This window comes from Dermacentor andersoni, chromosome 5 (genome assembly GCF_023375885.2).
Source record: "Dermacentor andersoni chromosome 5, qqDerAnde1_hic_scaffold, whole genome shotgun sequence".
Classification (NCBI taxonomy): Eukaryota; Metazoa; Arthropoda; class Arachnida; order Ixodida; family Ixodidae; genus Dermacentor; species Dermacentor andersoni.
Window position 1 is genome coordinate 67417865 of NC_092818.1, and position 24846 is coordinate 67442710.

Sequence of the window (24846 nt, forward strand, 5' to 3'; positions counted from 1 at the left end):
GCGTTGGACCATTCTTTCCGATGTGCTTTCGTTGCGACTTCGTTTGTCAACTTTCCATTGAAAGCCGCTCAAAGGAAGCGTTGTCTGCAGCCTTCTGTGTATGTCAACGGACAATGCTATTCTGATATGATAACCACATGAGTACAAATGTAAGGGTAAACAGAAAACCCCGGAAATATTGAGGAAAGCTATTTTGTGTTTATTTCAGTACTGAAATAGCGGAAAACAAAACAACGTTGAAAATTTCGATAAGCCATAGCTGCAAACACTAGCCGCCGTCCGGTCGGCGACAGACGACGAGGAAAGCAGACAACGACGAGCAGACGACGAGGAGACCGGCGGCACCTATATACGCAGTGCCTACTGGTGATATTGGTTGTCTTCAACAATTTCTCCTTCTCGCTTCAAACAAAATATTGTCGAATAAATATTTCTAATCTGCAAGCTAAGATGTCGTTTCGCATATTGGGCTATCTGACATCTTTGTCGTGAGAGTCTAAAGTTGCCCTGAATCTCGTACAAAAGTTATTGCCTGCCAAATTTGGAGCTACTTTTCTAAAAAAAATATATATTTCTCCTGTCGCGAAGCACTTTTAACAGTAAACGTTCCCGACTAGAACGATAGAGCAGCGAGAAGTAGTACAGCCGATCGAGCACCCAAAACAAGGCTTTTCTCTCTCGTCGTTGTTCTCTCTCTCATAGCCACAGCCCCACTGCTCCTTATATTACAGTACAGTTATCTACCCCGCGGAAAAGGAAGCCGTCCCGCCGACCTACGAGTAGTAGAACGCAGGCGGATCATAGAACGGCTTGAGACGCTGGACATGCACAATTTCGCGTCCTCGACGGCGATCATCCAAAGGTATCTCGAGGGGCGCCACGATATAGTTAACTGGAGACGTTTGGTTGATCACGCGGTATGAGCCCTGGTACTTCGACGCAAGTTTCAGTGACAGTGACAGTGTAGGGTAGCAAACCGGAGACTCATATCTGGTTAACCTCCCTGCCTTTCCTCTTCATTCTCTCTCTCTCAGTGACAGTTCAGGGGTAGGGGCTGGAACCCAAAGCCACACTAGCGAGCCCGGAGCATAGGATACAGGAGCATGGTAAGTTTCACGATGGTGCTTCTGGCTGCTGGTCTTCTGATGTAAATATACGGGATAGCTTGCGACACTCTTCTGCGTGTGCAGCAGCTTCGGATAAGGTAGTGGTTTCTGTGGTGTCGGGGCGGTACGGAAGGATAGTATCCATTGTGGAAAAGGGTTCGCATCCGTACTAGAGAAAGAAGGGTGAAAATCCCGTGGTAGTCTGCGTGGCGGTATTGTAAGCGTAGGTCAGAAATGGTAGAACATGGTCCAATTTGCTTTGACCGGATGACATGGCCAGCATGTCACCAAGAGTGCGATTAAAGTACTCGGTCATGCCATTAGTCTGTGGATGATATGCAGTAGTGGTGCGATGAATGATGCGGCATTCTTTGAGGAGAGTCTCGATGACGTCGGAGAGAAGACGCGGCCTCTGCCCCTGAGTAATTCCCTGGGAGCTCCGTGGTGATGGGATGATGTGGCCCAGGAGAAACCAGGCGACGTCACGTGCAGAAGCGCTGGACAAAGGACAAGTTTCCGCATGGCGCGTAAGATGGTCGATGGCCACGATTACCCAGCGATTGCCGTCTGGTGTGGTTGGCAGAGGTCCATAAATGTCGATGCCTACTCAATCAAAAGCACGTGCTGGGCAAGGCAAAGGCTGCAATGGAGCGGTTGAATGGTGAGAGGGATCTTTGCGGCGTTGGCAAACGAGACAGGAGCGGACATAATGACATAAGCGATACTCCCCCGCCAGTAGTAGACAGCTTTAGTATAGCGTACGCTATACCATTGCGTACGCTAAAAAATAGCGGGTCGTCACTGCGCATGCGCTGAACGCTAAACGAAATAGCTGGTATAGCGGGCGTACGCAACGCAAACGAGTTAGCGTTAGCGTTTTTGCGTGGTTTGCGGAGTTTGCATAAAACATGGCGGCGGTCCCGGCTGCCCGCTTCGAATTGAATTTGGCGTTGCTGTTGTAAAATGCACTTCGTTCGTAGCAAATGATTCTGTAAACGGCTTTCGCTTAGCCTTAGGCCGCTTATGGATAATGGATAACCTCGTTGTGTTTTTGAGATCGCTTCTCGTTTCCAACGAGTCGAAGCCTAACGAAATAAATGGTCGAGATGTCAGCGCCACCTATTGCTACAGGCGGGAAATCGCCGCAACGACGGCATGTGGCCTCTGAGATCTGAAGATATCGCCGGCCAACTAAAGTTGTAGAAAACATGCGCTGCTTAGCGTACGCTACACTTAGCCTATAGCGTACGCTATAAGTTGCGTACGCTAAACTAAAACTGTCTAGTAACGAAGGCGTAGACGCGCGTATGTCTTTAGTACACCTGCATGCGCGCACTGGGGGTTGGCGTGGAACGCTGCACAAATATCCGAACGCAAATGTCCAGGGATGACAAGCAACCATTTGCGGCCATCCGAGAGGTAATTACGACGGTACAAGAGCCCGTCGCGAATGGAGAAGTGATGTGCTTGGTGACGGAATGCGCGATTGGTAGTGGGTGTCGATGGAGTGAACAAGAAACTCAGCATGGACCATGGGTCTTTTTTCTGCCCCAGAAGAATGTCCGTGGCAGCAAGGGAAGACTTGGCCAATGAGGCCTTCGGGGAGCTAACCTCATCTGTTTGTGGCGAACGAGACAAGGCACTCGGTACAGCACTCGAATTTCGTACTACCGCAGTCGAAGGGCCCATCGAGCAAGACGACCGGATGGTTCTTTTAAGAACGACACGCAGCACAGCAAATGGTGATCAGTTAACACGTCAAATGGACGGCCATAGAGATACGGATGGAATTTAGATATGAACCAAATTATAGCCATACATTGTTTTTCTGTTACAGAATAGTTCGATTCAGGTTTAGTGAGTGCACGACTGGCGAACGCGACGACGTACTCATCGAAGCCAGCCTTTCTCTGAGCAAGAACGGCACCAAGGCCGACGTCACTGGCATCCGTGTGTGTTTCAGTGGGAGCGCTTGGGTCGAAATGGCGCAGGATTGGTGGTGACGTCAAGAGACGACGCAGCTTTGTGAATGCGGCATCGCAGTCCGGTGACCAGGTCGAAAGGTTGTGGCCATCACGAAGAAGCTGCGTTAAAGGTGCTATTATGATGGCGAAATTGCGGATGGAGCGGCGGAAGTATGACGCTTACCCAACGAAGCTGCGCGGTTCTTTCAAGGTTGTTGGTCGCTGAAACTTGGCAACAGCTTGTAGTTTCGCTGCATCAGGGAGTACACCTTCTTCCAACACGACATGGTCGAGGATGACCAGGTGCCGGGCAGCGAAGCAACACTTCTTCAAGTTAAGCTGCAGTCCAGCATCGCCGATGCACTTGATGACGCGTTCAAGTCGAAGTGGAAAGGAAAGTACGGTGAAAAGATAACGATGTCGTCTAGATAACACAGGAATATCTGTCATTTGAGGCCGTGCAAAATGTTATCCATCATTCTTTCAAATGTGGCAGGCGCGTTACACAGGCCAAATGCCATCACTGTGAATTCAAATAAACCGTCAGGTGTGGTGAAGGCCGTTTTTGGACGGTCTGACTCAGCCACTCGAACTTGCCAGTATCCGGATCGTAAGTGTAAAGATGAGAATTCGGTGCCTTAGAGGCAGTCTAGCGCGTCGTGAATACAGAGTAGTGGATAAACGTCCTCGCGGGTAATCCTATTGGGTCGCCGGTAGTCCACACAAAAGCGAATTGTGCCATCTTTGTTTTTGACCAACACTACAGGAGAAGCCCAGGGACTGTGCGAAGGTTGTATGACGCCGCGCTGGAGCATGTCTCCAACTCGCTCAGCGATGACGCTACGCTCCGTGGCGGATACACGATACGGCCTGTGGCGTAAAGGCGTATGGTTACCGGTGTCGATGTGACGGACAACAGTGGAAGTACGGCCTAAGCGAGATTGTTGTAGGTAGAATGACGTGCGAGAGCTGTCAAGGAGATCGACGATCTGGGCGTACTGACCTGGAGTGAGGTTGGGATCAATACACCGGGAAAATGTTGGGTCACACGGCGGCGTGGGAGGAGAAACTTGAAGGGCCATAGCGTCAACCGGAGGAGGAGCCGCATCGTCAGGCACATCGTAAAGGAAGCTTGGTTCGATTTCGTCAGCATAACCAAGACACTCATCGTCGAGCAGGCTAGCAGGGCAAGCAAACAGGTTCCATACATAAAGTGCGCTCGAAATTTGTCGAATAGCAAGAAGGACAAAATGAAGCAAGAAGGGATGACGGCGAGCAACAAGCTTAGACGGCGTGAAAATAACTGTGGAGTCGGAAAACCCAACGCAGGAAACGGGTACAAGTGCGGCAGAGTATGGAGGAATCTCGGTGTCGGTGGTGATGAACACACGACCCGAAGCGTCATCAGCATCTTCAAAAACGTTGTTGCCCAATGGTGACAGCGCGAGTTCAGCACGGGCACAATCTACAACGCCATGATGAGAGGACAGAACGTCCATCCTAAAATCATGGCATGGGAGCAGCGAGGCAGAACAACGAACTCAACCTGGTATAAAGTGTCGCTTGTAACAATACACTTCTCTAAGGGTTCAATCGGCGCAGCGCTTGCGGTACGTAATGAAATATACTGAAGCAGGGTTTGGGTACGGGCTAGTTGGTAATGTTTGAAACAACGTAATGAAATGGCACGATATGGCGTCGCGACTTTTCTAAGGTTAAGACGAAGCTGGTCCAAAATCACTGATATTGCTGCTCCCGTGTCTACAAGCCATGAACGGCAATGTCTTCTGCATAAACATCAAGGACGTGCGCAGGAAATAAATGAGGTCCTCAAAAGTCCGAAGGATATCATTCGCGCCGGCGGCAAAGTCGTGCTACATGCCCAGGTAGGCCGAACGAATAACAGATAGGCCGGTTGTCATGGGTGCACCGTGGATTGAGAACAGCGGGCGGAGACGGATTAAAATGTTGGCGAGGTGGGCGCACGGGCTGCTGTGGCGGCCAGTAGCTGCTTGCAGGTGCATATGTTGCAGCTGCTTGCGAAGGTGAGGGAAAGACGCTGGTAAGTCAGGATAGAATAGCTGCAGACGGAGGCCTTGGATTCGCGACAACGGCAGTGTACATAAGTGGAACAGGCGTAGGAGGCGGTTGATGAGTAAGTGGTACGGCGTTAGCGACTTGTTCTTGTATCATCTGACGGAGATCGGGAGACAAGGGCCACTCGAGCGCTGAACTGACTGGCAAAAGAGAGAGTTGGCGTGCCACTTGTTCTCGTACAAATTGCTTGACTTGGTCGAAGGTTGCTGAACTGCAAGGAGTAGCACTGACACCATCACTCAGAGCTGAACGCGCGACGTCCGGAGCCAGAGCTCGGCGCGTTGTTGGCGTAGCTCTTCATAGCGCTGGCAAAGCGTGATGAGGCCGTTGACCGTCTGAGGATTCTTTGCCAAGAGCATTTGGAAGGCGTCATCTTTTATGCCTTCAATGTAGCCGTCAATCTTCAATGTAGCTGGTAAAGGTTTCGCCCTTTTGTTGGGCACGACAGCAAAGCTGTTGTTCAGCCTAAAGGTTGCGCACAGCAGGGCGACCGAAGACTTCTTCAAGTATCGTTTGGAATGCTGCCCAAGTGGAAAAGTCAGCCTCATGGTTTTGGAACAAAAGATGGGCGACCCCCGAAAGGTAGAATGGTACGTAACCAAGCTTGTCAGCTTCAGTCCATTTGTTGTGGGCACTCGGTTGCACGATGACAGCCAGTCCTCTACGTCATGATCGTCAGTGCGATTTAATATGGAAGGATCCCGTTGGCATGGCGCACCAGGACCGACTACCGGAGGTGGTGCCTGAGGTGAATCGGTAGGACTAGTCTCCTCAGGCACGGGAGATGTGACAAGGATCGCCCGGCTTCGGAGTTCCAGGTTTGAAAAAGCTCTAGCACCTTCCACCAAATGCCGCGAAGCACTTTGAACGGAAAGCGTTCGCGACTAGAACAATGGAGCAGCGAGAGGCAGTAAAGCCGATCCAGCACCGAAACAAGGTTTTTCTCTCTCGTCGTCGTTGTCTCTCTCATTGCCACAGGCCCACTTTCCCTTGTTTTACAGTGCACTTCATAATATCAAATTAATGTTAGCATACGCTACAGCAACAAGCGAAAAGAGATAAAAGTTACTGTCGCTAACAAATTAACGCAGTTTATGCAAAAATTTTTGAAAACGCAACTTTTCTTGCTTTTTACTGAGCTATATAAGTGCGCAAAATTGTAACATGCATTCAATTATGATTTCGTGTGAAAGAAGGAGGCGAATAAAATGCTCTAAAATAAAATTTGATGTTGCACCTAGTTTCAGATTTGAATAAAGAATTCACCTTCAACAACTTTTGCTTCCTCACGAAAACTTCATAGAGCGCTCACGTGCTTTAACGTGAAAAATATTTTTTTCTCGGCGAAAATATTTACGCAAAGCCTTAATCACACATTAGCAATCTAGTCCAATTCTTTTTCAATGAAGTCAACGACGGTCGCGTTTCAGATCTGGGACGTTTCGTGAGAAACGACGTTTTAAGCAAATGAACAGCACCAACGAACCCTCGCCACCGCTGCCGAAAGTTTCGAAATCATTTCAACATGGGCAATAAAAAAAGAACGAAGAGGCATTATTGCATGTGGCGGCACCTACGCTACTGGCGTTGCGCTTGAGTAATGTTAGCTAATTTTTTCTCTTACATACATATTTTCAATCTAAACAACCATAACTCACAGCTATATTTTTGAACAATATATATTTTATTTTTTCCTTGTTCTTTATGTGGACATTAAAGGGCGCGCCCCCTTTTTCGCAGCATGCCATCAATGTGGCGCCAGATCTAAACCGGCGGACGTGTGCGCTTCAAAGCGTGCATAGATAATTTATGAAAAATCGGTTTCCCCGCAATCCATTTCGGCAGCACAGATAGGTGCTCATTACGCTACAAAGGGTTGCATATGCCCCATCAACGCAGCTATCTCCTCCCTTTTTCTCAAGCTTGCCGGCAACTTCCGCGCTAACAAAATCGATCAGCATGCTCCATCGCGGCGCCCTGGTGGCGTGGCGTTGCGGCTATCCACTCTCCCCTCACGCAACAACTGGCGCGCTACTACGGCAGAAGGTGTTCGCATTCGCCCCCTCCGCTCTGTGGAGGCGCGCGCCATACGTGGCGTCGCAGCCAATGGGAATTTAGGTGCCGTTGCGCCGCTACAGACGCCGGCTTTATTGATCAATGGGCCAGTTGATGCTTTCGCATTGAAATAATAATGCTTACGAGGGCCATTTGATACTTTCGCATCAAAACGATGTTTACGAAATTACCAATAATTGCGTTAAAGCTAGTGTACGGTGTTAAATACCTTGCAGTAATTTGGTCTAACGATTTGATCTTTAACAACCACGCAAACATGTTCGTTAAAAATGCTAGTCATCCGGTTATCCTAGTTAAGTGAAATTTGCCGCTTCCATGAAGCTGCAGCTATAGTAGCCTACCAGGCACTTGTGCGACATCATTTGGAACATGCTATTGTGTGTGATCCTCACCAAGGGGGCATTATAAAGAGGTTAGAGCGAGTGCAAAACCTCGTGGTCCGGTTTATGTGCAAGCATTATTGCAGGGAAACCAGCGTAACCAAATTGGAGCAAGTTCTCGAACTAGAAGAACTGCAGGAAAGGCGACAGAGAAGCCGAGCAAAGCTGCTGCACTTTATCTACTTCGATTTGACAGAAAGTGAGAAAAGTATATATCTCAGACCGCCACATTATGTGCCAGCAAGAAGAGATCATGAGTATTACGTGAAAGTTTTTCTTTTCTCCATACTAAGTGGAATTCCTTTCCATCTTGTTTAATATCAGCCAACAATATTTCCTTTGTTACCTCGTTGTCTGAACTGGGAATAAAATTGTTTTGCCTTTTGTTTCACAGCAATAAATTTGAGTCATGGTATTTGTTCCTAACTTGCATAATTACTTGCATGTGCTGATTGTTTTTTATTGTGTTTGGCACATAATTTTGTTGTTGCTAGTGCAAGATGCACACGTCTTAATCAATTGTAATGTTTATTTAAGTTATGCTGCTTTCTTACCTCGTGCTGCGCTCGCCCTTCTGGTTCAATACTGCATGTCTACTGTTGTGTTTATTCGCGCCTTCAGCAAAGATGCTACAGGAAGGTGTAAAAAAAAGTTTATGTACGATATTTACACAATGACAGCTAACGGCGCCACAACAACAAATATAGTGGGCCGGGATAGATATTATTCGCCTTGTCATGTGCTATATTATAACTGCTTCTTTTCGTACACAGGATAGGTGGCTCATAACATTATCATGTATCCACGCCCATGATATAACGCTTAGGTCCTTCAGGGCAACCTGGAAACAAAATAAAATTTACTAACTTACCTGGGCGCTTGTTCATTTACGAAAGCAGCATTTTCAGTTATTTTCACGCTGAAAATAAGGATGAATGTGATGCTGCTGTCTGAAATAAATAAATTCTAGAAGTGGACTTCTCCCTGTAAGGATGCGCATTACGAATAAGCCTAGTTTAAAGCCGTCGGATGCATACGTTCAGAGATCTTTAGAACTTTGTTCAAGTTAGAAAAAAGAAGCATGGTTTAGAAGAACTGCGTCTTGTTTTGGAAGCTGACTGAAATTTTTAAAAGGACTTGATGGTGCATGGCTTTCTGCGTACTGTTCTATACGCGAAAAATAGAGAAACGCAAATATGTAAGATCGGTTCTGGAAGGTCATGAACTCCGTAAAAATAACTTGCTTGCACCTATATACCGAAATAGATAATTATTTCGCCTTTCGAAGTAGCCACCTTCAGAGTACATACACTAAATTTACTGCTTGCGCCTTGAAATGAACGCTTCTTACAACGCATCTTCTGTGTTGCTGCGCAGCTCGGCTTCCGAATTTGTGTTCACGGCTTCAACGCATTCCAAAAGGCGTTCTTTGAGAATCAACTTTAACGTTGGGAACAAAAATAAATATAATAAGATAGAGAACTTGGGCGAAGAAGAACAAAAGCAAACAAGGGACAGCGGCACACATAACTTAAATTTTATTTGGGATGTGTCCACTTTCATTAAAACTGCAGTTGGGATTGCACATCTGTGTGTTCTGTCTTTTTTCGTCGTCGAGTGCATTTTGTGTGGTTTGCAGTTATGAGAAAGATGCCTGATGAGGCTAAGCCAGGGGAATATGGAAATGAAGGAACAAGCCGCCTTGAGGTATTTGTCAAAAACCTTTCCATGAAAAGTGACGTCACGATGGTCTTGGTTGAACATCAAACGCTGTTATTCTCAAGCTTATGTGCTATCATTTTCTTAATAGCTTTGTGAATACGCTTCTAAACATTTTAGCAAATTTTGTAATCATTTTCGCAAATGTGCTATGATATTTATTTTATTTCAATAAGCGCTCCAGGCCCCATGAGGAGCATCGAGTGGGGGGGGGGGGGGGGGGGGGTCTTCGCGGCAAGAACGTTATACACGTGAATTTCTTATCACGGAAGTTCCTTATCCAAATCGCTCTCCTACGACCCTCTTCTGCTTCTTTCTAGAAACGATGAAATCGTACAATGCTGTTCTTCCACCACGATGACACGCAGAATAGTACATAACAAGAGTGTTTCGACAGCCATCTTATTTCATTTTCGGGCTTGTGCGAGGTGGCATCACGGCGATTTGACAACTGCGAGGTATCCAGCACATGCCGTGATGGGACACCGCCTTTCGCTTTATGCCTCAAACTAGATCGGCTGCTTCTCGGCCCAGCCGCTAGGTAGCGAGCGCTTACTTGGAGTCGCGAATAGCCACAGCGTAACATCGAGTTGAAGAACGTTGTGCTGTCGACAAAAACCGCTACTCAGCGCCGCAAATAGCACGAGAGTAATTTGTGCATATTGCATTCGCACCAACAAGGTACAGCTGTGTAGGCGATGATATCTGATTTAAGATGCACCTAAAGCACTCTTTATGAATGAAGAAAACATTCAAGTGTTCTTCAATATGAAGGCAGCAGTAAAACAGTTGCCTTATGTAATTTCATCATTTTATTCACTGAAAACTGTTTTTCAGCACGGATGAGACGTTACAGAGTATACCCAGTTCGTGAGCTATGTGATGAATGGCCCCCGTCGTTTTCCACTCTTGAAACGGCTTCCTAGGATTGCTCCTTCGCAGGTGAGAAGTATGAAGATGACTGAACATGAGTTGATTGCTTGTGAGTGTTGATCTCTTCCTCGACTCCTTTTCCTCGCGCGTGTGTCACACAGCATTCTCGTAGATCCAGCCGAGAAACTCGGTTATCCGCGTGTAGACACCCGGCAGGCCCTTTTCGGCACACTTTATGCCCCACGACACAACACCTATCAACGTCCACTGAGTGCTTTCACCTTCAACCATCAGGGGCCCTCCGGAGTCTCCCTGAAACAAAAAAAGAAGGCTTCCCATTAGAACACGTGCTGTTTCTGCGTGCACATCTCTTTACAACTCGCAGGCCGGCTCGTCGCGAGAGAAAACGTTACGTAACAATGCCCACAGTTCGTACAATCAACACCGCGACATCCTATTTTGCTCATTCCATGTGAACACGCACACGCCGCGGCGCACAATGGTTACCTCACAGCGATCAGACAGCAGCCTGCCGCAAAACGCCACCAGGAAATTGTATGAGCTACCCGTGCACCCTAATAGTTTTCTCAAGCTTGCACAGCACTACCTGATTATGGTCAAATTGAGTGAAAATCGATATGTCGGAAATTATCATTGGGCGGCACATTGAGAAATACGACAGAGGAAAAGCGACCCCTTGGCATGTGCGTTGCTGATTATCGTAGCACCATTCTCTCTCATGAGGTCACATTAGCAGATCATGCCAAGGCCTCAGAGATTACAAGCGCACTATCCTATCAGGGAAGTCTTGCTCACGGGCTTCTTTGTAGAAATTTCTAATTGTCAAAAATAAACGTTCCTCCCGTAGTTAGAGGTTGAAATATTGAGTAGTGATTTGTGGACATCATGTATCTATTTCAGTTCGGCATTTCTCATCTGTAAGCTGGAAACAATTTCTTTTTTCGCATTTCAAAGAGCTGAGAACTTACGGGGTAAATTTCGCAATGATGACCAATTCATATATCAAAAACACACACGAAAAAGAAGACGAGCAAAGCTCAATAAAACGCATGCTACATGCAAATTTCACCTAGAATACTCATTGATATCTGCAATTTAGATCATTAGCCAATGTTGCACTAGGAACATGTTACAAAATACAAAGTTTGCGTGCACGAGCAATACCTTGTCTATGGCTTCTGAAGCCAACAAATCCTCCATCTGAATGTTTTCCAGAGATTTAGATAAAAAAGGGAAATAGTATTCCTTAAAGTATTCTTTCTCAAAACTGTATATGTTTGCAGTAACTAACAGATGCCTTATGTTTAGATCCAAACTAGGGATAACATTTGAAATTGCTACCTCATATTTTTTTTTTTACCGATGTCGTGTTTGTTTCATTTGCTTTAACGGAATAACAATGCATACAATTGTTTCAGACACCTAAAAGCTGTAGTATGCTAGATATTTCCAAAATAACTCAGTTTCATATTTGAAGTAACGTTTTGTTCCAGAAGTTTTTTTTTTTACTTATATCTTTTCACTCATAAGTCTCATGACTGCAAGGTGTTGCAGCGCGCGTGGTGTGTAGTAATGGCGAAAACTGAGCTAATCGGTGGTGCACTGATCTCGCGATGACTTGCACAACACCACCGCTTCTTCGGAGGATGCCTGCAATGGCAGTCATTTCGGCGGTCTGAAGGGCAAGCGAAGTTGGAATCGCATAGTTCTAATTTTGTGTCGATTTCTTGTTTTCGTGGCAAACCATTATAGCCCCTGCGACCAAAGTGTGGCGAGCGCAATTAAAGAAGATCACGGCAAAAGATAAGAACATACTACGGTGCTGAGACAGTATTGAGGAAACGTACCTCTACCTATTTACACGACCCCCCGTCCTCCGCACCAAGAAATATAATAATAACCAACTTTCCCTCATGGAAGTCTTCCTTGTCACTCAACGCGAAGCTGTCTTTAGCGCGAATTAAACGAATAAGCTTTGTAACACTGTGACGTTGCAGTGACAAAGCTAGACTAGTCAAAATCAAACTACGGGTTTGGCACTGCAAAGTTTAAGGTACTACGTACGAGAGTAGCTGGCACCTGACTTTGAATGAAATTTAAGCTGACGACAAACTCCTGTTACTTCTTATTTGTCTTTATTGTTTATTTTTGTATTTTTAATAATTTACTTACATTCTAGTTGTCTTCGCTTTGTGGAATATTCAAGTGTGATTTCATACCCCAAGACTGTGCAACACATATTACTTTTTGCGTGCTATTTAACCTTCGACCGCATGCTCAACGTTTGGAAGTGAACTGCTAAACAGCTGACAGGCTTCAGTGGGCCCATCCGAACCCTTCATTCGTTTGACAATTTAGACTCATGCAGTACCTGTCGACACTATATAAAGTCTATAGTTGTAGCCAACAATTCAAACCTTTAAAACAGAAATACATCTATTGATCTCATTTCACAACGAAATAGACGTGAAATTCAGATATGCTATCCTGAGACAATCACTTCAGCAAGTTATGTAATATTCGACGCATTTAAGGGAGAAAACTGAACCGCACCGACTGCTCGAAGCAAAAATTCGATTCGAGCCCTCTAAAGCATGTCGAAAATCTACGAAACCTTCTGAATAAGTAAATGGAGCGCAGAGTTTGCACCTACGAAAGCCTTCACCAAAAACAGATATCGCAATAAACTCCGTCTGTGGGATTGTATAGCAACTAAAAAGAAAGATTTTCGGGCTCGCTGTTATGCAGTGGAAGATAAGAAGGCATTCCATACACAAGAAAAGAAGGTGGATATCTTGTCAGTTAATGTGGAGTCATGTTGTGTTCATGAACGGCTTCCGAAAGATGTTCAATGCATGGTTCTCGAGGCTCTTCATTGATATTGAATTTGAGTCGACTCACAATAGGCGGTGTTGTTAATTCATTCATGCCATTGCATTGCGGGAGCTGAGACGATGTGAAGAGCTGATGAATATTGTTGTGTTTCAAGAACGGTTTCAAAATGCCTGCAGTGAATCCTGTTCCACGGTTAGAGAGAAATGTTTTCGGCTATCCAGCAGCGACGATGTTTTGTAGGCAAGATATGTAGGCAACACATGTCGCACTTTTGTGAGCAAACGCCCACACATAACGCGTGGAGTGATCTATCGCCAAGTGAACGAACTTCTTTGATGAGCCGTCTCCTGTAAAGCCTCCGATAGTATCCATGCCGAGTAGGTCGGAAAGTTGTTCTGCAGGTGGCAGAGACTCCAGTGACCCAAATCGCTTGCTTTTTGGTTTCTTGCATCTCTGGCATGTATCGCAATAACGGACGTATGTAGAAACATCACTGATAATTTCTGAACAGTAATACTGCGGTGAAAGTAATCGCAAGGGTTTCTTCACTCCAACATGTCCGAATTGGCGGAGGGCTTTCTCTAGACGTCCCAGTCGGAGGGCGTGAGTGATATATACTTTCTGAATTCCCTTTCTGCTGTCAATGGTGAGTCCATTTTGGATCGTGGGCTTGCAATGTGGACGGTCATCTCTGTGGTCTTGCAGCTCTGGTATGGAAAGAAGTTGGATGGCAGGACTCCGAGAGAACGCGTCTGCTTCAATTTCATCTATACATTTCTGGTGTCTGATGTTGATGTCGTACATAGAGAGCTTTAAGGATCGCCTGAACAGGCGCGCGTGCAGATTTTTTGTCCTTAAGCGACTGGAAGGCAGCATGGTCAGTTATGACAGTAAAAGACTTTCCATGCAGGTAGCAATGTCCCTTTTCGACAGCGTGAATTATGACCTAGCATTCGAGCTCTGTTATTGCGTAATTCTGTTAGCGCTTCAGCAATACTCGGGAATAATAAGCCACAGGGTGTTCGTTTCCTTCGTCATCTCTTTGTTCCAGGACAGCTCCAATGCCTACATTTCAACCTTTAGAATAGTAAGCTGTTAGACTAGATAGGTTGACAGGATTTTTCGCAAAGGGGAGCGCAGAAGCGTTGCGTTTCTGCGCTCCCCTTTGCGAAAAAGAAAATCAATAAAACATTGCAGTAAACAACACATGGCTTGTCGGCGCTGATTATTCTTAGTATTGGCTTTTAGGCTATCCATTCCTAATTTCAATAAAAGCCATTTCACGTTAGACGTCCCATTCCCATTGGATGTCCTCGTAAGAGGATAAACAATATTACTAACATGGGGAATGTACTGCCAGTAGACATTGATGGTTCCTAGAAATCGGTGCAGGTCCTTCTGAGATGTCGGTTTTGAAAACAGCAACACTGCTTAAACTTTGCTCCTTTTGGGTGTCACTGTGCCTTGAGAAACTGTGCCCAAGATAGCCAATATAATTCTCAGCAAAAGGACTCGTCTTGAGCTTCAGCTAAATATTCTCAATCTTCATGGCTTCCAATAAAGCTTGCAAGTGGCTTACATGCTTCGAAAATGTGTTAGAAAACACTACAATGTCATTCAAGTAGTTCATCATCATCATCATCATCAGCCTAGTTACGCCCACTGCAGGGCAAAGGCCTCTCCCATACTTCTCCAACTACCCCAGTCATGTACTAATTGTGGCCTTGTTGTCCCTGCAAACCTCTTAATGTCATCCGCCCACCTAACTTTCTGCCGCCCCCTACTACGCTTTCCTTCCCTTGGAATCCAGTCCGTAACCCTTAATGACCATCGGTTATCTTCCCTCCTCATTACATGTCCGGCCCATGCCCATTTCTTTTTCTTGATTTCAACTAAGATGTCATTTACCCGCGTTTGTTCCCTCACCCAATCTGTTCTTTTCTTATCCCTTAACGTTACACCTATCATTCTTCTTTCCATGGCTCGTTGCGTCGTCCTCAATTTCAGCAGAACCCTTTTCGTAAGCCTCCAGGTTTCTGTCCCGTAGGTGAGTACTGGTAAGACACAGCTGTTATACACTTTTCTCTTGAGGGATAATGGCAACCTGCTGTTCATGATCAGAGAATGCCTGCCAAACGCCCCCCAGCCCATTCTTATTCTTCTGGTTATTTCAGTCTCATGATCCGGATACGTGGTCACTACCTGCCATAAGTAGATGTATTCCCTTACCACTTCCAGTGCCTCGCTACCTATCGTAAACTGCTGTTCTCTTCCGAGACTGTTAAACATTACTTTAGTTTTCTGTAAATTAATTTTCAGACCCACCCTTCTGCTTTGCCTCTCCAGGTCAGTGAGCATGCATTGCAATTGGTCTCCTGAGTTACTAAGCAAGGCAATATCATCAGCGAATCGCAAGTTGCTAAGGTATTCTCCATCAACTTTTATCCCCAATTCTTCCCACTCCAGGTCTCTGAATACCTCCTGTACACACGCTGTGAATAGCATTGGAGATATCGTATCTCCCTGTCTGACGCCTTTCTTTATTGGGATTTTGTTGCTTTCTTTGTGGAGGATTACGGTGGCTGTGGAACCGCTATAGATAGCTTCCAGTATCTTTACATATGGCTCATCTACACCCTGATTCCGTAGTGCCTCCATGACTGCTGAGGTTTCGACTGAATCAAATGCTTTTTCGTAATCAATGAAGGCTAAATATAAGGGTTGGTTATATTCCGCACATTTCTCTATCACCTGATTGATAGTGTGAATATGGTCTATTGTTGAGTATCCTTTACGGAATCCTGCCTGGTCCTTTGGTTGACAGAAGTCTAAGGTATTCCTGATTCTATTTGCGATTACCTTAGTAAATACTTTGTAGGCAACGGACAGTAAGCTGATCGGTCTATAATTTTTCAAGTCTTTGGCGTCCCCTTTCTTATGGATTAGGATTATGTTAGCGTTCTTCCAAGATTCCGGTACGTTCGAGGTCATGAGGCATTGTGTATATAGGGCGGCCAACCTTTCTAGGACAGTGTTCCCACCATCCTTCAACAAATCTGCTGTTACCTGATCCTCCCCAGCTGCCTTCCCCCTTTGCATAGCTCCCAAGGCGTTCTTTACCTCTTCCGGTGTTACTTGTGGGATTTCAAGTTCCTCTAGACTATTCTCTCTCACCTTATCGTCGTGGGTGTTACTGGTACTGTATAAATCTCTATAAAACTCTTCAGCCACTTGAACTATCTCATCCATATTAGTAACGATATTGCCGGCTTTGTCTCTTAACGCACACATCTGATTCTTGCCTATTCCTAGTTTCTTCCGTACTGCTTTTAGGCTTCCTCCGTTCCTGAGAGCCTGTTCAATTCTATCCATATTATAGTTCCTTATGTCCGCTGTCTTACGCTTGTTGATTAACTTAGAAAGTTCTGCCAGTTCTATTCTAGCTGTAGGGTTAGAGGCTTTCATACATTGGCGTTTCTTGATCAGATCTTTCGTCTCCTGCGATAGCTTACTGGTTTCCTGTTTAACGGCGTTACCACCGACTTCTATTGCGCACTCCTTAATGATGCCCATAAGATTGTCGTTCATTGCTTCAACACTATGGTCCTCTTCCTGGGTTAAAGCCGAATACCTGTTCTGTAGCTTGATCCGGAATTCCTCTAGTTTCCCTCTTACCGCTAACTCATTGATTGGTTTCTTATGTACCAGCTTCTTCCGTTCCCTCCTCAAGTCAAGGCTAATTCGAGTTCTTACCATCCTATGGTCGCTGCAGCGCACCTTGCCGAGCACGTCTACATTTTGTATGATGCCAGGGTTCGCGCAGAGTATAAAGTCGATTTCATTTCTAGTCTCACCATTCGGGCTCCTCCATGTCCACTTTCGGCTAACCCGCTTGCGGAAAAAGGTATTCATTATCCGCATATTATTCTGTTCTGCAAACTCTACTAATAACTCTCCTCTGCTATTCCTAGAGCCTATGCCATATTCCCCCACTGACTTGTCTCCGGCCTGCTTCTTGCCTCCCCTGGAATTGAAATCGCCCATCAGTATACTGTATTTTGTTTTGACTTTACCCACCGCCGATTCCACGTCTTCATAGAAGCTTTCGACTTCCTGGTCATCATGACTAGATGTAGGGGCGTAGACCTGTAAAACCTTCATTTTGTACCTCTTATTAAGTTTCACAACAAGACATGCCACCCTCTCGTTAATGCTATAGAATTCCTGTATGTTACCAGCTATGTTCTTATTAATCAGGAATCCGACTCCTAGTTCTCGTCTCTCTGCTAAGCCCCGGTAGCACAAGACGTGCCCGCTTTTTAGTACTGTATATGCTTCTTTTGGCCTCCTAACTTCACTGAGCCCTATTATATCCCATTTACTGCCCTCTAATTCCTCCAATAGCACTGCTAGACTCGCCTCACTAGATAACGTTCTAGCGTTAAACGTTGCCAGGTTCATATTCCAATGGCGGCCTGTCCGGAGCCAGGCATTCTTAGCACCCTCTGCAGCGTCGCAGGTCTGACCGCCGCCGTGGTCAGTTGCTTCGCAGCTGCTGGGGACTGAGGGCCGGGGTTTGATTGTTGTGTTCATATAGGAGGTTGTGGCCAAGTACTGCACCAGGGTGGCCAATCCTGCTCTGGTGAGTAGTTAGTATTCTTTAAATCATGCTTTGTGATTATTGATTTTACAGCCCTTTCAAGTGTGGCGGAGGCATTCTTTGGACCAATAGGCATAGCTAACCATTCATAATGGCCATCAGATGTTAGAAAAGCCGTTTTCGAAATGTTCTCTTCATGCATTTGAACGTGCCTATAACGTGGTGTAATATTTAAAGTTGGAAAGTATTGGGAGGCACCCAAGTTATCTAGCACGTCATCAATGCGGGGGATAGGCTGATAGTCTGGCAACGTAACGGCGTTTAGTTTCCGGTAGTGGATGCACAAACGGGTACGGCTTTCGGTTTTCTTTTCCGCTACAATAACAAGTGCAGCGTAAACTGAGAAAGGTGGTCGTACTACACTTTTTTCGCCAAGACAGGCAACTTGTCATGCAATCTCCGCTTTGTCGGCCTGGGGGCATCGGCATGGTGATTGATGAATGGCAACATTTTTGGTCCCTGTAATACGGTGTTGCTCACTTGCGATGCACCCGCAGTCCAATTCCGAGTTCGAGAAAATGTCTTTGTAATATTGGAGGACGTCCGTCAATGCTGCTTGTTCAGACTCCTCGAGATGGGTCGCGTCAACACCTTGCAATAAAGAAACGTCAACGCTGAAGACTTGCTTTCGCTAAGTCGGAGCGGATTGGATAATATTGTTGCCTTGGTACAAAGTCATGTTGTTGAGTTTCAATGAGCAGTTGAAAAAGCAAAAAAGCAGGCATTGTCCATGCCCAGTATAGTTGTGTTTTCATGCCTCCCAGCACTTTTGCTTGGATTGACTTTCTTAATTTTCCTATTTGGACTTCTATTTGCACGCGACCCAAAGTTTTTCTTGATGACCTGACTTCTTGAGCGGTCATGCATAGATCTTTGAGTAATTGCAGTTTTAGAGCTTTGAACACAGTCTCGTTGTAAGAAATGGTAGCTCCTGTATCTCGTGTCGCGCTAACAGGATTCATGTTCACAAGGGCATCAAACCGTATCAGCATAGCTTTGGGTCACTCTCCTCGTTTTCCTGGTCGGCGGCCATGGCGGAAACGCTTTCACGGCGAGGGCATTCGTCGTGCCATTAAAGCTGTCGTCTCAATCCAGCAAAGGCGCCGTGTCGGCACTCACCGGGAGGCATGCGTGGCGTGGTCCTGCCGAGCCTTGTCGCTTCTCAGCAGGACCATACTTATCATTACCCACCTTGCAGAACGGCGACTGTAGGCGCGTTGCAAAGAAGAATCTGCTTCTAGTGCAGCGGAAAGCCACATCGCTGGCGTTCAGAATGTCTTCGCAGCAAGATGCTTCTCCATCTCCGAAGGCATGCCGTAAGTCAAGCCTGAAACGATGTGGGCATCCTTCAAGTCAGCGAGGCGGCCTATTCGTAATTTGTCTTTGAAATGTTGCTTGATGGGTTGAGATCTCTTCAGGCGACGATGTGTGAACCGGCGGAATGGATGCCCGACGGGCGCAGTGAATCATTCGAGCATGCCTTCTGTGATGCTATCCCATGATTTGCAGATGCCGGAAATCCAGGTCAAATAGCGGAAGGCCTCACCTTCCAGGTGATCGCTGAGTGGTTTGACTTGCCTCGCTCCAGCCATACTGCGGTTGTCGCCTTGGAGTCAAAGTAGAGTAGCCATTTATCCACAGGGACGTCATCTTTTTCTCTCTTGTATTTTGTGATATCGACCACCTTTTTGGATGTGCTCATCATGTTGCTGAGGTTGAACTGGTAGGCTTAATGTGACGCAGAGGCCATGATGTCGACCTGAGCACTGGGTTTTATTTCCGAGTTTCGCGCACTTCTTCCTCATTCACAGTCATACTGCTGAATGACCATGAACCGTCACATATATAAAAAAGCGGAAATGGGTTGGAGGGCAGCCTTGGCTCCAAAGTTTTTCCAAGTGCAGTAGAAGTTTAATCTTGTCATAGCTTTTGTATTTGTGACAATTCAAGAAGTAACGTAAAGTAAACTAATGCAAAAGTACTGTAAAAGAACGGGTTAAACTTATTGAAAGCTCTAGGTATACGGTAAAGCATAAAAAGAACATTTCACTTCATTTGCGAGTAAGTAATCACATTAATAGGGCGATAATCATTAAACCATAACAAAAAATAAAACAAGAACCAAAAAGAAAAAGAAAGAACGCGTAGTTGCTGCTAGGCAGTTTAAGACAAATAAACAAAGCCGCCTGTTCGTTCCGACTGCAAACAAACCCCATCAAAATTAGTTCGATGAACGGATGCCGAAAGAAACTATTCTCGTTACTCGTTTATTGAAACGCGACCTGTAGTAGGAGAGCTCAGTCTTAAATTAAGCACTACTACATCGCGATGCATGCTCAGTGCTTCGAGGTATTACGGCAAAGCCCCGTTCTCACCTGGCAGGCGTCCTGACCACCTTCCCGTGTGCCGGCACATAGGAATATCTTGGGGATGGCCTGCGTGAACTTGGTCTTGCACTCTGTGTTGTCCCACACCGGCAGCGATACTTGCCGCAGAATAGAACTCGATGGACCACCTGCATTGGACGCAAAAGAAGGGACAGTCAGAGAAGAACGGCGTGCAACAATATACATGGCGCTTGATTCGCATTGATAAATCGCAAAAGGCATCGTCTGTGTCACAACGCAGGCATAAAGTATTTCGTAACTTGAACCGCCGCTAACGTGACAGCTTGAAAAGTATCGTCCACTAGAAACAAGGGGCCCGTGTTCACAATTTTCACATTCGCTGAGGTTGTTCGCGAGCGAAAAGTGAAGTCAATCTTGATGGAAGTACAATTAGCGAAGGCGCCTGGCTAGTGGCAAAAGCACTTATAAAAGAAAATTCAGTTAATTTGGCTGGAGGGCCTGTGTTCTGAAAAAGCTTTTCGCTAGAACTGTTTGTAAGAGAACGTTCCAGCTAATTAATTTCCAGCTGGACACATCATTGTCAAAGGCGACATACAAATTGCAAGGAACACGCACTAACGAAAAGTTTTGTCAATACGGGCCCACGGGTTGACGTGACCCGGTTTTTTAGTTCCTAAGTACTCTTCGCCACTGACCTGCGGCCTTCGTGAAGGTTATACCCAACATCAGGATTTCGTAACATTTGCTCTAACGCCCAACTAGTTCATAATAGCAAGTTCGAGCCGGTCCTGGTGCTGAACACATTATGAACGAATGTGGCCAGCTCATAGCAAAGAGCACTCACGAACAAAAAGCTTTCTGAAGCTTCAGGTACAACGCGAATGGACAGGCAGGATGACAGACGAGACGAAGACACAGCGCTGCGTTTTCGTCTTCTCTGTCGTCCTGCGTGCACGTTTGGTCTGTATTTAAAATTATGCAGAACCAGCTTGCCCACCGGTCTGTTCTTTCGAGGTTATTTTCAATCAGCCCATATAGTAGATATCACGTAGATGACGCTTCAATTCGCTCAACTCTATTCATCTATTCATATCTTGGCATACACCGTTCATTGCCAACTGATCTCGGTCATAACATCCGTGGAACGTTGGTCGTATCACTGACGGAACGCGAAAAGCAATGGCGTGGCAGCAGTTTCGTTACATCAATACGGCCTAGGAGAGTATACCACGTAGTGAAATATTTTGCTTCATTTCTATTCTCCCTCATCCTTGTCATCTGCCGCGACTGATGACCGTGTAAATGGGGCACCGAGCAAGTCCCTCGCTCGGTGGACTTGCTCGGACTAAATAAACCAGTTTGAAACTCCACAGCGATTTACATGGCACTCGAAAAATAAGTCCTTCGTTCAGTGATTGATTTACGGTACTGGAGGCTGAATAAAGGGAAAATCAGACATCCACGTGTTCGCAGCGCCAGGACGAATTTTTCTTCAACTATGAGGCTTTTCTTTCGCGAAACCCGTATGGGTTTCCTTTGTAGCAATTGCTACGAACATCGCTACGAATTGCATCTTCCCTAACCATCTCCAATGCTGCAAGGCCATCGTCACATTATTTCCCCCTGTCCTCTACCCGTCTCCATTCCAGCAGCGCCGGCACCTCCAACGAGCGTGACGTTATAACCACAGAAGCGCAGACCACGTGCACAGGCACCATCACCATACTTTCCCCCCTGTCCCCCTGCCCTTCTACATTGCTGCAGGGCCGTCACCACACTCTCCCCCTTTCCCTCAAATGGTTGCCTGAGCGCGCATTCCTGTCCACGGTGCGGACGCAAGCCGCCCAGGGTGACCCCGTCTGGGAACGCATGCGGGGGGTGCACACGGGGGCTAAAGGTAAACAGCTTCGCTGTAAAAAGTAGCCGGTGCCACGTATAGGCACCGGCTACACGTGGCTACACAAAAACGGCACCGGCTACACAAAACCTCACGAAATAACGTCCCACCGCCTTGACTTTCTTTCAGTGCAGTCTAAAGTGTGTCGGAATGAAATTACGCAACTTTGAAAGGTGTATCGACAATCCGACATAATTTGTGGCTGACATGATCGCACCACTCCATATACGCTTCCTCAAAGTGCACTGCAATTTAGCAGCTTTAATATGATGAAAAATGCTTTCGCATTTTCGCACAATCGTTTGAACACAGCAGATCACCGTCAAGCGCGCGCAAACAAGGACAAAGTGAGGAGTCGACAACAGGGAGGAGTTGTCTACTCCTCACTTTGTCCTTGTTTGTGCGCGCTTGATCGTGATCTGCTATGTGTAACCAACTAGCCCCAAAGTCTGTACTCTTGGTTTGAACACAAAATTCCAATAACAACGTCAAATTGGTTAGGTGTATACTAATATTTGCAGTACTATAACATAACATCAGTAGACAGTAACACTACATTATAATTAAATTATAGGGTTATACGTGCCAAAGCCCCGATTTGATTGTGAGGCACTCTGTAGTGGGGACATCAGGAATATTTTGAACCACCAGGGGTTCTTTAAGGTGCACCTAAATGTAAGTACACGGGTGTCATCGCATTTCGCGACCATCTAAATGCGGCCGCCATGCATGGCCAGGATTCGATCGCACGAGCTCGTACTCGATCGCGCAACACTATAGTCACTAGGCAACCACGGAGTTCGAAAGTTTGATCATTTTTCATTGCTTGAAAAGAGTGCAGTGCAAACAATTGTTATATTACTTGTGTGTATTTTCCGCTCTCTTATTTAGAAGCACTTAAATAGGGGCTGGTCGACATGGCACGAAATTATTGTAGAATTTGCGCCACATGCCTACGTACGACACGCATTGGGGTTGTGCCATGTAAACACGAAACGAACACAAACCTTGCACCAGATGAGCCAGATGAGACACAGTACTAAGTTTCGCATTTACGTGCGTGTCCCTGTGTTTGCCAGCTAAGCAGCGCAGCATTGCAGAAATAAAAACCTATTTCCTTATTGACTCCTCACACTTTGCAATGCGGCGAAAGTAATACTGACGTCTCGCTAACGCAAAGTCTTTACGCATGCGTTTCGCACACACACAATACTAAAGCTATCTATTACAGCCGGCGCAGCGACGATACCAGTGGTGTTCTGTGCAGGTGCGCGCGTACAGGTGTGCACGCATACCGAAAATGCGCACTAATGCGCTGCCGTTATGGCGGGAACAGCTCCTATATGCACTGTGAGCGAGGAAAACGTTACTCAAGGTAAACAAGGCCCCCGTCGCGGTTGAGTCAACTCACGGAGAGCGCCGCCCAGACAGCGGGCGCTTGAAACGAAACATATTTACTAAGAAGTGAGCGTTCGAGGCTGCAGAAAAAGACGTTACGGTCTTTCTTTTTTTTCTCGTCGCCATGGATGACGCGGAGGCATTTCTTATTTTCCCCCCCGTCGGTTCCACTCCGAATGAATGCGTTTACTTGGCGAGAGTGAGTTTCAGTATTCCTTCTCGACGGTCTTAGTCAAACAGCGTTGCCCTGGCAGCCTGCCTGCACGTGCAGTGATTGATTTCAGGCGTTACCAAACACGGAAATGACGGTGCTTTGTTTGCGCACTCAGAACAAGATGTTTCTGTCCTTGTTTTCTTTTCCCTCTTTTTCTTCTTTTTTGTTCCGTAGCACAAGGGCAGAAGGTGCTGGTTGAACACAGACAAAAAAATCGTATTCATTAACGCATTAGGGGCCGATCTGCACACAGAATAAGAAAGAAAAAAGAAACAAAAACGTGGGGATTTGTTTGACATCATCAGATAGTGGCTGTACGCTTCTGAACTGGCTGCTTGCTCCAGCGTGGTAAATTATAGCGGCATTTTCTTCCTATATTCCTCTCCGGTAAGTATTTTACGCAGAAGCGTTCTTCCGGCGTAGTTTTCAGTTAACTGCAGGCTGAGATCAGCAGCAGCATGCACGCCACCGCTAGCACACACTTTGCTTATTGTGCTTGCTGGTCTCACAAGACTTCCTTACCGATTCGTATAACCTCCAAAAGTAGTCACCGATGGATCCTCCGAAAAAATTATCTTGGGCCTTCTCCATCCATTTTATACTTTACAGCCTTAAGGTTCATTAAGGGCTCAGATAAGTCTATAAGTCGCACCCTTACAAACCTAAAGGATGCAAGGGTGTGAATTGCAAACAAAACGCACTCTTAAGGATGCAAATCAGTTTGCAGTGGCCTTGCCTCAGGCCTCCTGATTATGACCTAGATGATTGTTTACGAAGGCAACATGCCAACAGTACCAGCGTGCCAGCGTGCGACGCTGGCACTGTCGTCGTTGGTTTTAGAAAGTCAGAAATCGTGACTGATAAGTAATAATCTTTTACAGTTGTATATTACGATGAAAACACATTAATGAACCCTAAAACAAAATTCTAGCATGTAGCATCTGAATTTAGATTGCTGGTCCATTACCGCACTTACGAAGAGTTACTAATGTTGGAGGTTGCGCCGTCAGAGGCACTCCGCCACTTACAGAAAATAACTTAAATTGTAACTAAAAGCAGTGGCTTATTTTTAAACAAGGTTAAGAAATTTCGATACGTGAATTAACAGCCGCTAGCGGATTCGTAGATAAGAAAACATCGAACACGGTAGTATCTTTCGCAGTATTTCGAGCACTATACATAATACGTCTATTGAGCTGATTCCGTGTAGACGAGGGTTTAAGCTAAATGTAGATCGATGATCGCGATTTCTCTTTCC

The 24846-nt window shown here is 46.0% G+C and overlaps 1 protein-coding gene and 1 long non-coding RNA gene across 2 annotated transcripts in view; one reads left to right on the plus strand and one right to left on the minus strand.

The window, feature by feature from the left end:
* Positions 1 to 24846, plus strand: part of LOC140218477 (uncharacterized) — a 151300-nt gene that overhangs the window by 95439 nt on the left and 31015 nt on the right. The window lies entirely within an intron of this gene.
* LOC126530748 (uncharacterized) overlaps positions 10132 to 24846 on the minus strand; it is a 36078-nt gene continuing 21363 nt past the window's right edge. The window contains exons 7-8 of the mRNA XM_050178038.3: positions 20107 to 20246; positions 10132 to 10527 (exon numbers count right to left, since the gene is read on the minus strand). Of these exons, the coding sequence (XP_050033995.2) occupies positions 10369 to 10527; positions 20107 to 20246 (299 nt within the window). The 3' untranslated portion in view covers positions 10132 to 10368. The remainder of the gene's footprint in view (positions 10528 to 20106; positions 20247 to 24846) is intronic.